At 46.3% G+C, this 16,237-nt stretch overlaps 1 protein-coding gene across 3 annotated transcripts in view; it reads left to right on the forward strand.

Moving 5' to 3' along the window:
- THOC5 (THO complex subunit 5) overlaps nt 1-12,250 on the forward strand; it is a 40,137-nt gene extending 27,887 nt beyond the window's left edge. For all 3 annotated transcript variants that reach the window (XM_066370545.1, XM_066370547.1, XM_066370546.1), the window contains 8 exons: nt 1,374-1,475; nt 2,041-2,137; nt 2,717-2,831; nt 4,151-4,254; nt 4,382-4,469; nt 7,638-7,753; nt 8,744-8,934; nt 12,051-12,250. In XM_066370545.1, the coding sequence (XP_066226642.1) occupies nt 1,374-1,475; nt 2,041-2,137; nt 2,717-2,831; nt 4,151-4,254; nt 4,382-4,469; nt 7,638-7,753; nt 8,744-8,934; nt 12,051-12,114 (877 nt within the window). In that variant the 3' untranslated portion in view covers nt 12,115-12,250. The remainder of the gene's footprint in view (nt 1-1,373; nt 1,476-2,040; nt 2,138-2,716; nt 2,832-4,150; nt 4,255-4,381; nt 4,470-7,637; nt 7,754-8,743; nt 8,935-12,050) is intronic.
- The last annotated feature ends 3,987 nt before the right edge of the window (nt 12,251-16,237 follow it).

Consider the following 16,237-nt stretch of genomic DNA (forward strand, 5'->3'; position numbering starts at 1 on the left):
TTATTTTCTAGCCAGCTTTCCACGCGCGGCAGTGAAAGGGGCATATGCTTGCAGGGGACAGCAGAGACTCTGGGAGAGACAGAACAGAGAAGAGCCAAAAGCCACCAATGCCCAAAGGCATGCCGGGGGCTCAGAGCAGCAGGATGGGGCTTAGAGCTGCAGGATCGGCCCTTCTACCTGAATTGCTCCAGATGCTATTCCTGAAAAAATGGAGAGCCTTATGCTGGTTGAGGAAAAAAGTGGGTCCTCTTGTCCTTTGTGATCAGATTATTATCCCACCCCCAGTCTCTGCTTTGATTGCATGTTTAATTACAGGTTGTGCCCTAACCATTCCAGGTGAGTGGCAGTGGCACCACTATCTGCTTATAACACTGGGTCACCTTGTCTCTAGTGCATGTGATAATGTCTTTTTCTGAGAATATAAAGGGGACCTCCTTTTGTGAGTAGAATGAAATTTGGTCAAAGTGTGATAGACACAGCACCAAAGCCGCACACTTTCTTTCTGGGGTAGAAAGGAATCTCTCTGCTCCTATAAAAGTTATAGTTGTTTCTATTTCCAGAGTCATGGGGCTTTGCTCACCCTAGGTAAGGCTCTGGTCACCATGTAATTCCTGAAGAGATAGGTATTTCTTTCTTTCTTTTTTTTTTTTTTTTGTATTTCTCTGAAGCTGGAAACGGGGAGAGACAGTCAAGACAGACTCCTGCATGCACCTGACCAGGATCCACCTGGCACGCCCACCAGGGGGCGAAGCTCTGCCCACCAGGGGGCGATGCTCTGCCCCTCCGGGGCGTCGCTCTGTTGCGACCAGAGCCACTCTAGCGCCTGGGGCAGAGGCCAAGGAGCTATCCCCAGCACCCAGGCCATCTTTGCTCCAATGGAGCCTTGCTGCGGGAGGGGAAGAGAGAAACAGAGAGGAAGGAGAGGGGGAGGGGTGGAGAAGCAGATGGGCGCTTCTCCTGTGTGCCCTGGCCTGGAATCGAACCTGGGACTTCTGCACGCCAGGCCGACGCTCTACCATTGAGCCAACCGGCCAGGGCCAGTATTTCTTTTTAATTAGGTGATTTAGAGTACTACTTTCTTTGATTAGACAGTGCAAGTCCCAGCTCCAGCACTTAATATTAGTGTGATTTTGGACAAGCCATATCTTTTAAAGCCTTGAATTTCTCCTCTATAAAATGGAAATAATAGTCCCTATCTCATAGGGTTATGAAGATCCAATAACCTCAAGTGTATAAAGGGTCTGACCCACAGGAAGCATTCAATAAACATTGGCAATGATCATCAGTGAGAGGTGGTGAATACCTGAATACCCAAGTCTTCCTTGAGACAAGGTGTACAATGGCATTCTCATTTCAGTCTTCTCCCTTTCCAGTGACTTGCTGTCTCCTGACTCAGTCCTGAGCTGTTTGTATCCTGGGGATCATGGAAAGAAAACTCCAAATCCAGCCAATCAGTACCAGTTTGATAAAGTTGGGTGAGTCAGCAGTGTTTCCTCCTCTGTCAACCTGTCTGCTTCCAAGTTGTTCGGTGGTTCAAACCCAGTGCTGGTGAGCTGGACGGGCCAGCAGCCTCTCAGAGGGTAGGGGGACCATGCTGCGGGAGAGAGTGCTGGATTGAGAGGGGGGAACACGTGACCTTTCCTGCTTATGAGGCAAATGGAGGTCATGGACAGGTGGGAAAGGGTGGATCAGAACTTGGGGAACATAATAAGAACATGTGATATAATAGAAATGTTTAACATTTTAATTCTCTGAAGGTTAAGATTTTTACAAATTGGTAAACTGGTAGGGAGATCAAGTGCACTGCCTTTTTATTGAGATTTGCTTGTGAGTTGAGGCCTTTCAGGAGAAAGAGAAAAGTGAACATGGGAGATGAAATTTATAGTAGGGAACCAGTGCGGTCCAGAGGCTTTGCTGGCAGCCTGGCTGTAAGTGTGGCTGAGCCTGTGGGAGTGGCCTGTTTGGGGTGGAGGGGAGGAAGGCTTTATCCTGGGATTGTTGCCAGAAGAATTTACAAAACCTTTTTATTCTTTTATGCAGCATCCTGACTTTGAGAGACTACGTACTTGACTTGGGTCATCCCTATTTGTGGGTACAGAAGCTGGGTGGCCTCCACTTCCCCAAAGAGCAGCCCCAGGTATGTACACTGGTCCAGTCTGCATAGCTGGAGAGCTCTACCTCCTCACTGCCCATACAGACTCCGGAAAGGCTTCTGATGGCCTTTGAGGGCTTTAAACTAGCAGAACGCTTTCCTTCAGGGATATGATCTGTCTTCCCTCCACTCAGGACACTAAAACATCTAAGGCCTATAGCATTTAAGTACCATTGCCTTCTCTGTGAGTCTAGAAACCCTCTAGATTAGAGTAACTTAGATCTTTGCTGTGGGTGCAGCACAGCTCTAGGCTCTACTGGTCTTGTGTACAAAGTGGCCCAAAATGTAGTATAAGCAGAACCCCAGGGGATCTGGCACATTAACATAAGCTTTCCTTTTCTCAGGAGCTGGCCACAGCCTCTTGAGAACCCAACAGCTTGTGTCATTCTTGCTGGGACTTATTGTCTGACCTGTCACAGCAAGTAAACCCTGCCTTTCCCATAAGGTGCCCACCTCAGGGCATGGCTGATCTTGGCTGCCACAGGCAGGCAGGTCCCAGGAGTGAAGCAGTGCCTGAAGGAAGAGACGGGAGCACTCAGGTGTGCCTCTTGCTGTTGTCCACAGCACACGGTGATTGCTGACCACTCGCTGAGTGCCAGCCACATGGAGACCACCATGAAACTGCTGAAGACCAGGGTGCAGTCCCGCCTGGCCCTCCACAAACAGTTTGCGTCCCTGGGTAAGCTGGTCTTAGTGCTGTGGCTTGAGGGCCATTCAGACAACACATGGAGAAAAGCGACTTAACCCTTCACTCAGATACCTTGAATCCTGAAAACAAATAAAAGCGGGATTTCTGGCTCTTGCTGAGCAGAGGTGTTTAATTCTCTTTGCCAGAAGAACTTACAAAACCGTTTTATTCGGAACCTTTATTCCTGTCCTGTCGGCAGGACACTGGAGAGAGCCACAGGCCCATCCAAGCAGAGATCTGAGCTTCCCTCAGGACCATCAGGGCTGTCCCAGCTCACAGAGGAGGTCCAAAGCCTTCTGGTAGAACAAGTTGGTCAGGAGCAGCTCATCCTAAGTTAGTGCATGTCAGATTTTGGTGTGCATTCTACGGATATTTATTAGAGCCCAATTCATGGTTTGTGGAGCTTATTTGAAAACAGCTATCCAAAGGTTCAGCCCTCAACCCTCCCCTGAGACCTGAGCTAATGCCCTCCAGAGTAAGGCTGAGCCCCCCCTTTTTTTTATAAGCTCCTAGGTGATTCTGATGAGTCATTGACTAAGGTGGTGACCGTAGGGGGCTTCTTTTCATTTATTCATTCAGTAAATATTTGTCAAGGACTTTTTATATACAAGGCACTTGTGGGGTAGTGAGGGTTAAGAACTCTGATCTAAGAGTTACTGTCAGGAAAGACATTGGCTTTCCAGGACCCATCTGGAGACCCTACCCCTCTGGTTCAGTTCTTGTGCTCCATGTGGACCCTGATCTCCCCAGGCAGCACTGCTTGTCTGTCAGGCCTTTCTCCCCATCAGGATTGCTGAATTTGTCTTATCTCAAGGTTGGGAGATTGTCATCCTAGACAGTGTTTACTGTGTTGGCATATTTGCTTATTGAAATGCCAGCAGGAATTTATGCTGGAGCAGTTCTCCAGCCTTTTTCCCTAAGAGGAACTGATACAGAACACTTCAGTCTTTTCCTCCATCAAGGTCAGCTATGAGAACAGCCCTCTCGGCTATTTGATCTAATTAACAGTCACTGCTGTAGAGGTGTTGTCACTGGTTTTGGCTGCCAGGGGGTTCTTGTTTTACTGACCATTATTTGCATTAAAGATAAAGCACCGTGAGTGCTGGTGCTGAGTCTGGCCACAAGCACATAGCCCTGGGTGAAGGTCGGGTTCGTGTGTCTGCATTTCTCGTATATGTTGGCCTGGCCTGCTGAGTGCCAGATGTACCTGGACATCTGGCAGGGCCATCTGAGCCCTCCAGAGGATGCTAGTTACCTAGCTGTAGTACCTGATTTCTACCTGTGACACCACCTGTCTTGCTCTTTTTTAGAACATGGCATTGTGCCAGTTACCAGCGATTGCCAATACCTTTTCCCTGCAAAGATTGTCTCTCGCCTGGTGAAGTGGGTGACAATCGCCCATGAGGATTACATGGTAGGTACAGGGGTGACAAGCCATCATTGCTTTCCTGGGTCTCCTTTCAGTTCCTGCCCCTCCGCCAGAAGGGCAGGAGGTTTGACTGGAGGAGCCAGCAATTCATTCCTTGTCCGTGATTTCTTAGGAGCTGCATTTCACCAAAGACATTGTGGAGGCAGGACTGGCTGGGGACACCAATCTCTACTACATGGCCCTCGTGGAAAGGGGCACAGGTAACTTGTTCTGCTAACAGTGGTTCTACGCAAAGGGAGTGGCTGAGAATAAAACATACTGGGAGTTGTCCAAAGAAAGCGGAAGATCTGGAATCCTGCTGCGAGGACTTTGTAGATAGTAATGAATATGAGATCTGTTCAGCAAGGACTTCTCCTGTAACAGTCATATATGTGCTTTATCTCATTTAACCCTCGTGATAGTCCTAGGAGTGTAATATTCCCATTTTATAGGTGAGGAAGTTAAGACTTAATCACAAACCCAGTCTGACCTCTCACCCTGAGCTCAGCCCTTGGCTTTACTACTCCAGAGTCGGACACCTTTTCTTCCCTCTCTTCACAGAAAGGATGACGTCTCTCTACTCATGAAGTGCAGGGTAGCAGGACCTTCCTCCCTCTCTGCTGTTTCTGCACTCACTTTGGAGACATCAAAAACTTTTATTCCTCACAGGTGTCCCGGCATCTGATTTGCCAGGGCTTCCTGCTGGAGCCATCCAGATACTTCCTGTGATGCTATTGTCCGGCCTCAGCTTCGGCAGGCCGGGCACTGATCACAGGATCTGATCCCTGGGGTTTGATATTGTGACCACAGAGTCGAGGGATTTGTCTTTAATTTTAAAGATTTATTGATTTTACAGAGAGAGGAGCAGCGGAGCGAGCAGTATCAACTCATAGTTGCTTCACTTTAGTTGTTCATTGCTTGCTTCTCGTTTGTTGTTTGTACCTTGACCTGGCAAGCTCAAGGTTATGAACTGGCAACCTCAGTGTTCCAGGTTGATGTGCTATCCACTGTACTACCACAGGCATTGTCTGTAGTTTTAAAACAGTGCAAGAAATGTAAGGAAAGGTTGTACTCTTCAGTGCTGGAATTTCTCTACCTCAGTTTCTTCCCTTCTTTTCTTCTTTGTGTGTTTTTAAAATATTCTGAGAAAATTAAGTATTTCAGATATAGTCAGGGCCCCTGATCCCAGTTTATGCCCTCCCTTGTGGTAGGTGACTACTATTTGGAATTTGTGCATTTGCTTTTCATCCTTTCCCTCTTTAAAATATACTTTTACCTCATTCCTAAACACCATAGAGTACTGTTTTAAAAGGGTACAGAATATTCAGTCTAAGAAATTTACAGACCCTGGCGGTTGGCTCAGTGGTAGAGCATTAGCCTGGCATGTGGATGTCCTGGGTTCAATTCCTGAGCAGGGCACACAGGAGAAGCACCCATCTGCTTCTCCACCCTCCCCCTCTCCTTCCTCTCTGTCTCTCTCTTCCCTTCCTGCAGCCAAGGCTCCATTGGAGCAAAGTTGGCCCGGGCGCTGAGGTTGGGTCCATGGCCTCCGCCTCAGGCACTAGAATGGCTCCAGTTGCAACAGAGTAACACCCCAGATGGGCAGAGCGTCGCCCCCTAGTGAGCTTGCCAGGTGGATTCCAGTTGGGCGCCTGTGGAAGTCTGTGTCTCTGCCTCCCCTCTTCTCACTTCAGAAAAATACAAAGAAAAAAAGAAATTTATAAAGCCCAAGGGTAGGAAGTCATTGGTATACATCACTTCTGCTTCCTGTTTGAGCAGATGAAAGCTTGGAAAGATAAAGTAGGTGGGAAACAGTCCCAAATACATATGTAATTATTAAGTCATACAGCAGATTAATTTGAAAAGTTTACATAGTATGGGTAAAAAAAAATTGGTGAACAGAGATCAATCCAGGAATGTATGTATAATAGACTGTTATGAGGCAACACAACAGTAGAGAAGGAATCACTTTATAATGTTTTTATGACTGTTGGGGAAGAATTATCTTTTTTTATTTTTTATCTTTTTATTTTATTTTATTTTTTTATTTTCTTATTTTTTATTTTTTTTTTAATTTTATTTATTTATTTTAACCAAGGATACATAACAGCATTTATTTTTTTAGATTTTATTTGTTCCTTTTTAGAGAGACAAGAGATAGAGAGAAGGGTGGGGGAGGAGCAGGAAGTATCAACACCCGTATGTGCCTTGATCAGGCAAGCCTGGAGTTTTAGACCAGCAACCTCAGCATTCTAGGTCAACACTTTATCCACTGCATCACCACAGGTCAGGCGAGGAAGAATTGTCTTAATCTTTACTTAAGCTGCGCTGTTATTTGAATTACTGTTGTGTTAGAGAATTCTTTTTTTCCTTCCATAAATAGTGAAAAAAGAATGGCATACTTAGCTCATTGGTGGATAGGATAAATGTCATCCTATTGAAAATGGCAAAGACATTCACCAGAGAAGAAAAATGAATGTGTTAAAAAATACAAATATTTCATTTTATGATTATAAACACAGCTTTGACATCAGGCAGTTCTGGTTCAAGTCAGCACTGCTGCATTGCACCTGTTTGATCTTAGGGAACTTTCTGTTGGAGCCTCAGTTTCTTTATAGGTAAATAGGGACAATAATAATGGTGCCCGTCTCAGAATCGTTAAGATGAAATACAGAAATGTGTATAAAGGGCTTAGCACAGTACTTGGAAATAGAGTAAGTACTCAATAAATGTTGGCTTTTAATAAGTTTCACATAATAAAGTATCTAAATATAAAAGGAGCCCTGGCTTGGATAGCTCAGTTGGTTAGAACATCTCTCCGAAGCACAGAGGTTGTTGGTTCTATCCCTGGTCAGGGCACATACAGGAACAGACCAATATTCTTGTCTCTCTCTCTCTCCTCCCCCCTCTCTAAAGTCAATAAAATTTAAAAAATAAATGAATAAAAATAAAAGGAACAGAATAGAGAAAACATATTTGACTGAGGTAATGACTAATATACAATATTATTAAAATAACAGACAGTAAGCCTTTGCGTAGAAAATCCCTAATTTGCTGGCCAATAAAGAAATGCCAATTAAAACAAACTTCTGTCAAAGGAGCAAATAGAATTCTTAGGGAAACTGAAGTGGACTAGACTCTGGGGAGTTCACACACTTCAGCCTCCTTGGAGGGACCCGAGTCATGGACATCATGTTTTGCAATGTGGCAGTTCCACTTTGGAGATTCCAGAACAAACGTAAAGTCATTTTAGTACCAGCATATGCTCTGAAGCGCTTGGTTTAATATATGAGACATCAGAGCTAGCCATAGGGGCCTAATGGGGATGGTGCATGGCTGGCAGGCTGGGTCTCAGAAGTGATTTTTCCTCCTTTTCCCTCCCTCCCCAGCCAAACTCCAGGCTGCTGTGGTGCTGAATCCAGGTTACTCCTCCATCCCACCCATTTTCCAGCTCTGTCTGAACTGGAAAGGGGAGAAAACCAACAGCAATGATGACAATATTCGGGTAAGGCCCTGTTTGGGGGTGATGGGAGGAGCAGGAAGAGCCTCTTTGGGGAGCTGAGCTGAGGACTTGGGCACTGGCATAATTCCTAGGACAGGGGGGCCTGCCAGGATTTATAGAATTTCCTGGGGGCTGTATGGAATAGGAAAGAGCCTAGACCCATCTCAACCAGTTGCCTAGTTTGGGGTCCACAGGTTTCACCCCATTTATGAAATGGGGGTTATATAAATACTTGCCTAGAAAGGAAGTTGTCCTGGCTTCTTTTTTTTTTTTTTTTTTTTACAGAGACAGAGAGAGGGATAGACAGGAACGAAGAGATGAGAAGCATCAATCATTAGTTTTTCGTTGTGCATTGCAACACCTGAGTTGTTCATTGATTGCTTTCTCATATGTGCCTTGACCGCGGGCCTTCAGCAGACCAAGTAACCCCTTGCTGGAGCCAGCAACCTTGGGTTCAAGCTGGTGAGCTTTTTGCTCAAACCAGATGAGCCCACGCTCAATCTGGCGACCTCGGGGTCTCGAACCTGGGTCTTCCGCATCCCAGTCCAATGCTCTATCCACTGCGCCACCGCCTGGTCAGGCTGTCCTGGCTTCTGTGGAAATGTGAATTAACTCAGAAGCATAGAATTGCTGGAGTGATATGATGTACAAGATGAGATCGTTGCAGCTATTATTATGCCCTTGACTTGATTCCATAATGACCTTAAGGCTGTGGAGCATGTTTTTAACCCTTACACCTTCTGACTTGGATGTTATCTTGCGATTCCTTCTCTGCACACCTCCATCTTCTTGGCTGTGGGTGTGCAAGGCAGGGAAAGTTATGGGTCAGAATCAGGAAGACCCCATTGTTTTGAGGAGGGGGATCAGAACAGTGCAGTCTGGCTTGACGTGGTGTGGGCTAGCTCCTGCAGAGGCCCAGCAGCAGTTCTTGTGGAGCCATCAGACCCAGCAGTCTGAAGGTCGTGCTAGGTTTCTGGCCTTTCCACCCTGTAGGCCATGGAGAGCGAGGTCAACGTGTGCTACAAGGAGCTGTGTGGCCCCCGACCTGGCCATCAGCTCTTGACCAATCAGCTGCAGCGCCTGTGCGTGCTGCTGGATGTCTACCTGGAGACCGAGAGCCACGATGACAGCGTGGAGGGGCCCAAAGAATTTCCCCAGGAGAAGATGTGTCTGCGGCTTTTCAGGTGAGGGGAGGGGCAAGAGCTCCAAGGACCTCCAGTCCTGCCTCCCACAGGGCTTTGTGGCACAGAGATCAGAGTCAGGCACAGAGTACATACCTGTTCCCAGGTGCACTTGTCTCAGTTCACAAAGGAAGTTGAAGTCATTTTGCCCGGTTTCCTGAGAAGAGCTTGCTGCCTCCTTTCTGAAACCTGTCCTGCAGCCTTTCCTTCCTGCCTCATCTAATTATGCTTCATAGATACCCCCTGAAGGGGGCCACCCCGCAGTGAGCAGCACTGAGCCGGGAACCAAGAGGATTTCTATACTTTTTGTGCTGTCCAGTTAGCTTTTTAAACTAGACTCTGCTATATTCTTCCTAGGGTGCTCACACATCTATGAGAATCAGAGCTTTAGGCAGTCGGGCTTTACAGAAGGAACCAGCCCTGAAATAAGACCAATAAAAGTGCATATCTCTTGCTGCTCACCAGCTGTGTGACCTTGGAAGAGTCACTTCAGCCCAGCTCTGACCCTGTGTCCTGAAGGCTGAAGTGGAAATGATACTTTCTAGCCTGTGTTAAATTAGAGATAATTCATATAAAGCTTCCAGACTGGTTTCTAGTATTGACAGTCTTCAGAAAATGCCACCAGGTCCTGACAGCTTGGTACTAGCGTGTCTGCTTTCACAGCACTTCTAGCTACTTTTCCTTTTACTTCAGGGTCCCTTCTTTCCTTTTTACCCCCTAACTCGGTTTCTTAGAGTCCCTTCCAAAACTCCAGAGTTCACATTGCTCAGATATCTCTTCCATTTTGGGCAAGGGCTTGGAGAGGAATGGTGCATTGAAGAGCTTATAATCTTTCTAATTGGGACATCCTCCTGTTCCCTGTCAGCTTGAGAGGTGCCTTATCTGCTCCTCATCTTCTCAGACAGCCAGTCCTAGCCTGGGAAAGCTGTCCGCCGCACCCTGCCACCTTCGTCTGCCACCTCTGCCTGGCCAGATTTGTGTTGCTGATGATAACCAGCTCTAACCCCCAAGTGCAAGGAGATGGAGCTGGTGGCTAGATGCCAGTGACTTCTAGGACTTGTTCTCCTTAGTGGGCCTGTGTGGGACCTCAGCCCTCCCTCTCTCCAGCCTGCTATAGCACATTTCTAGGGTGAGATCTCTCACACTGCCAAAATTTATTTTCTATTATCTAATGGTTCCCAAAGGACCCATTTTCTGTAGTGCTTTGTATGTCACCCAGGCTGAGACCCCTGTGAGGGCATTCTGGGAAGGTGCTGTTTTGGCTGCTCATGTAATTAACTACATGACTGGTGAGGTGTGAGATTCTTGGCCTGGTGTCCAGCTGACTGTTGGGATCAGGCTGGGGGGCTGGGAGGGGTTTTTTCTTATTTTTTTTAAATGTGACAAATTTTATTTAGCATAGTCAGTCCCAACATTTCAGCACAAAAAGTTTTAGAGGCCAGGTGGGTACTTTCAGGTTGTGAGTTCTCCAGCGGCTATAGGCTTCTACTTGCCCAGATGACAGTGCCCTTCTGATGTTGGGAGGTGTTTGACATCATGGTTATAAGCAAAAGCTTTGGTGACAAAGACCTAGGTTAGAATTGCTGTTCCTACCAGTGTGATTATAGTCTATACTTTGGTCCCTTTGAGCTTCAGAGTCCTCGTTGGTAAAACAGCATTCACTCCAGGTATGGTTGGGAGGATGAAATCAAACCAGGTGGAGAATGTAAAGTGCCCAGCGCAGTGCAGATAGAACAAGCCCTCAGTAGGCAAGTGGTTGCCTTGGTGTTGGAATTAAACCCTTTTTTCTCCCCTCCTCTCTACAGTCCCTAACCCACACACACTCCCATTCCCCCTTACTCAGACCAGGATCCAGGGTGTTACCTGGCAGTTACCACTGAACGTCAGTCATGGACAGATGAATGAAAGAGCCCCTCTACCTGCACCTCAATTCTCGATGAGTTAAGTAGAAGAAGACCCTGTGTGAAGTTTTGCTGGGGGGCCCAGGATGATAGCTGAAGCACCTAAGCTTCACGAGGTCGAGGCATTGGTGTCAGACCTGGTTTTGAATTTAGGTTCTGCTGCCTTCTGACCGTGTAACGTTGGGCAGATAGTTTAACTCCCCAAGCCTGTTTCTTCACCTGAAAAACCTATAAAATTATAGAAATAGCATCTAAGAGGTAGGCACTTAGCGCAGATTCTTTTACCTACTGACTTCAGACTCCTATCTGCATGGGAATCTCCCTGCAAAGAAGGTTTTTAAATTTTCTTTATTTTTAAAATCACAGAACTAGCCCTGGCTGGATTGCTCAGTTGGTTAGAGCGTTGTCCTGCACTGCAGAGGTTGCTGCTTTGATCCCCAGTCAGGGCACATACAGGACCAGACTAGATGTTCCTGTCTCTCTCCTACTCTCTCCCTTCCTCTCTCTTAAGTCAATAAAATAAACATTGAAAAATATTATAGAACTAAACCATGTTTGTTAAACAGAAACAATAATAAACAGTTGTGTAAAAACATGGTGGTGGAGCGTCGGCCTGGCTTACAGGAGTCCAGGGTTGGATTCCTGGCCGGGGCACACAGGAGAAGCGCCATCTGCTTCTCCACCCCTCCCCCTCTCCTTCCTCTCTGTCTCTCTCTTCCCCTCCCGCAGCCAGGGCTCCATTGGAGCAAAGTTGGCCCGGGCGCTGGGGATGACTTTGTGGCCTCTGCCTCAGGCGCTGGGGTGGCTCTGGTTGCGGCAGAGCCACGCCCCAAGATGGGCAGAGCATCGCCCCCTGGTGGGTGTGCCGGGTGGATCCCGGTCGGGCGCATGCGGGAGTCTGTCTGACTGCCTCCCCATTTCCAGCTTTGGAAAAATATAAAAAAAAAAAAAAAAAAACCCACTAAAAAGTGAGGGTGCCCACACACTGTCCCCAGAAGTTCCATTGTTAGTGAGGACCTGTATTCATGCATTTGCAAGCATATAAAGACATTTTGTACAAAAACGGTATCACACCTTACATATTGCTCTGCAGTTAGCTTTTCTTACACATTCCTTTTTTTACCCTAACAGCTATAGTATTTTTGTGGATAACCGTAATTTATTCTGTCAGCCCAAAGGGTATGGTATTAACTGATCTTCCTTTTCCTGTTTCTCTAGGGGACCCAGCAGGATGAAGCCGTTTAAATATAACCATCCTCAAGGATTCTTCAGCCATCGCTGACCTCCTGCTCAGCCTGCTGTTTCCCCCTGGGCCCTAAGTGCTGAGCCTCTGCTTTCTTTGTTCCACATGTGGCTCTTAATAGTCTCCAAAGACAGGTTTTATATTTCTAGCCAATTAAAGTGTCATCTGACCAAGAGGCCTTTGTCTTGTGGCTCTTTTGGGAGGAGGGGGGTAGCTTTGCAATCTGTAAGGCCAGCAGGAACCATAGCACAATGTGAAAGAACATTTGTGGACAGGCTTTTTCTAGGTGGCAGAAAAGCAGAATGCCAAAGATTCTGATTTTACTTGCAGAGAGGTGCTGCCTACTTGTCCACACTCAGCCTTTCTTGTTTTTGCTTTGGAAAGTCCTCATTTTCTTGGTCGCTGCTAGTAGGAGGTGGCAGGGGAAATCAAAGCTGGCACAACACAAAAGCTATTATTTCCCTTCCCCTCACTCTTACCACTGGACCTGTCAGTGTCTCTGATCGTCGCATGTCGTGAACATGAGCATCTGACAGTGCAATTGAGACAAGTGCATCACAAAGAATAATTGTAACTCGCAAGAAGTTGATGAGTGAATTTGGAGAATCACATGCAGAGGCTCTGGCAGAGTGAGACCAAATGACAGCTGAGAATCTTCATGGTGACTACCGGCTAAGTGCCTCCAAAAATAATGGTTTGACTCTCAAGTGATGAAGAGAAATCCTGGTGAAATAGGTAAAACCCTCAAAAATGTTTGCAAAACTGTCTCTTGTAATCCTGCAAAAGCTGAACAAAGCAAAGGATGGCATCGAGTTTTCTTGGACAGTTTTGTGAGAAAAATTATACTTCCCCAAATCAGTATTCTCCTCATTCTTTATTTATTTTAAGAAGTAAGGTACTAAGATGTAAAAATATTTCAGAATTATTACATAGTTGCAAGTATAATCTAAAGTTTGCTAATTACAAGATGAATTAAATTCTTTTAGACTTTATTTTTATTTTATTTTTTTCAGAGACAGAATCAGAGAGAGGGATAGTTAGAGACAGACAGACAGGAACGGAAAGAGATGAGAAGCATCAATCGTTAGTTTTTCGTTGCGACACCTTAGTTGTTCATCGATTGCTTTCTCATATGTGCCTTGACTGGGGGCCCTCAGCAGACGGAGTAACCCCTTGCTCGAGCCAGCGACCTTGGGTCCAAGCTGGTGAGCTTTGCTCAAACCAGATGAGCCCGCGCTCAAGCTAGTGACCTTGAGGTCTCAAACCTGGGTCCTCCACATCCCAGTCCAACTCTCTGTCCACTGTGCGACCTCCTAGTCAGGCTCTTTTAGATTTTATTGAGAGATAATTGACATAACATTGTATAAGTTTAAGATGTGCAACATAACTATTTGATATATATTGTACAATAAGGTTAGTTAACACATTATCACCTCACTTAGGTACATTTTTTGTGGTAAAAACTCTTTTTAAACAATTTTTTAAGGATTTGATTTATTGATTATAGAGAGAGGAGAGAGAGAAAGGGTGAAGGGGAGGAACAGAAGCATCAAGTAGCTTCTCATTCAAGCCCAGAGTCTTGAATCAGCAACCTCAGCATTCCAGGTCAACACTTTATCTGTGGCGCCACCACAGGTCAGGCAGTAAGAAATTTTAAGATTCACTCTCTAGCAACTTTGAATATATATAAGTTTTATTTACGCAATAGTGCCAATCAAGTGGTTTTTTTCTCCCACAACATACTTTGAAGTTTGTCCCAATGTACGTGCATTCACTCTAAGTGTACTTTTACAGGATTATCCTTGGATAACGTGGACCTCTGGTATAAAAACTATCATCCTCCCATTTCAGCACCCAGTGATGAGGATTTTCTGAGGAAGAACTAGGACACTCCTGTCCATGCCAGGGCCCTTCATTTTACAGATGGATGCCTGAGCCCAGTGAGGAGAGAGGACGGGCACCTCCAGTGGCTCTCAAATAACTGCCACTACCTGTGCCTCTCCTTCCCATCATCCTACATCATTCCTTTGAATTCCAGAGGTAGATACTCTCCAGCATGGAGGTCCTTGAACTTCAATATGTATGAGTCACCCATCCTGGGAGCCAACTAGAAATGCAGATTCCCACACCCCACTCTAATGTTTGGTCTCAGCTGACCCAGGATGGGCTTGAGGAAGTGTATTTTTAATGAACTCCCCAGATGCACAATGCCCTAGTCTCTTTTTGGAAGTTGCTGTACTTCCCTCATTTTTATTAGTGACCTCTCATTATGGGGAATTCTCTGTGAGCAGCTCCCCCTCTTCTGCCTTCTGCACCTTGAGCAGCAGCATGAGCCCCTGGGCACTTCTTCCTCTCTGTAGAATGAGATCTCCTTGTCTTTTTTCTGACCTACTTGTCTGGGACTCTCCCTGCCAGCATCCCCTTGGTCTGGCCCCTTCAGGCTTGTGTCTCACTGCCTGTGCTGAATAAGATTGAAATGGGGTCTAAAAATAGTTCCTTTAATGGCCCCTGCATTGCAGTCTCCACACTGTTCTTGGCTGGAAGACAGCCAAACTGACTCAGCACAAAAGCTTGTCTCCCGTAGCGGGGACAAGGTTGCAAACAGCTTGTGAGGGCTTGGGGGAGGCCCTGTTTCCTAGGCAGGGATGTCAGAGTCGGTCGTCTTCCAGAAGAGGTTTTTCTTCAAACAGAAGGCCGAACAAAAGACTCCTTTGCCCTCAAGGAAGGGGTCTTAAAACTAGTGAGAAGCGCCTGAACTGTGGTGGCACAGTGGATAAAGCGTTGACCTGGAACGCTGAGGTTACTGGTTCAAAACCCTGCACTTGTCCACTCAAGGCACATATGGGATTTGGTGCTTCCTGCTCCTTCTCTCTCTCTCTCTTTCTCTCTCTCTCTCTCTCTCACTTTTTCTCCTTTCTAAAATGAATAAAATTAAAAAAAATTTAAAACAAAAACTAATGAGAAGCCCAGGACAGTCCAGCCCCTTTGAGCTACGTAACTGAGCCATTTGTGCCTTGGTTGGGCAGACTAGGGGGAGGGGCCTGGCTCGCTTCTTCCTCGGCCAGAATTGGCCTTGCCTTCCCTCGGACACATCCCAGACTACAGTCACTTTCTGTCGTTCTGTTCCTGGGAGGGACTCAGCTCAGTTTCCTTGCCTTTTTAAAGCTGCCATCCCTATTCTTGATTCTCTCCCTCCCTCCCTCCCTTCCTCCTTTCCTTTCTCCTTTCCTTTCCCTTCCCTTCTTTCTCTTTTTTATTTTAAGCAAGAGACAGGAAAGTAGATAAGCATCAACTCATAGTTGTATCACTTAATTGTTCATTGCTTCTCATATGTGCCTTGACCAGGGGACTCCAGCTGAGCCAGTGATCCCTTGCTCAAGCCAGCAACTTTGGGCTCAAGTCACCAACCTTTGGACTTAAACCAGTGACAATGGGATCATGTCTATGATCCCACGCTCAAGCCTATGACCCTGCACTCAAGCTGGCAGGCCTGCGCTCAAGCCAGATGAGCCTGCGCTATAGCTGGCAACCTTCTGGGTTTTAAACCTGGAACCTCAGGGTCCCAGGCCGATGCTCTATCCATTGTACCACCACTGATCAGGCTATATTCTTGATTTCTTGTCTTCTACTTTCTTCTTTTTTCCCCTGGCTTGCCTTTTCATACTTTACAATGAAATCCAAAACACCCTTTTTATTTTATGGGGGATCCTGTTGATCACTTTTGGGAAACTAAAGTTAAAACCCTATTCATAGGAAGGAGCAGAGCTGCCAAACTTCCAGAGGAACTTCCTCCCTGTCAGTGTGGCCCCAGCTCTGTCCTTTCCATGGTGCCCAGCAGCCTCTCTGATGAGGACAGGTGTTAAGCCTCTATTTTGGGTCAGGCTCTGTGCTAAGCAACATTTTACATACACTCTCCTATTTACTTACAACAGGTCACCAAAGGTATATGTTCTCTTTATTTTAACCTATGAGAAACTGAGTCTCAGAGGATTCAATGACTTGTCCATGCTCAGGTGGTTCTCAAGCCACCCACCCACGTTCAAGCCTAGAGCTCTGTCTGCCTTCAAGGCTTCCCTTTTCACAAGAGTAGCTTCAGGCTCAACATAGCTTCAGGCTGGCATTCTTGTTGGGCCATTTATTCATTTCAGCAACACATGTACAC

This window comes from Saccopteryx leptura, chromosome 2, assembly GCF_036850995.1.
Source record: "Saccopteryx leptura isolate mSacLep1 chromosome 2, mSacLep1_pri_phased_curated, whole genome shotgun sequence".
Lineage (NCBI taxonomy): Eukaryota > Metazoa > Chordata > Mammalia > Chiroptera > Emballonuridae > Saccopteryx > Saccopteryx leptura.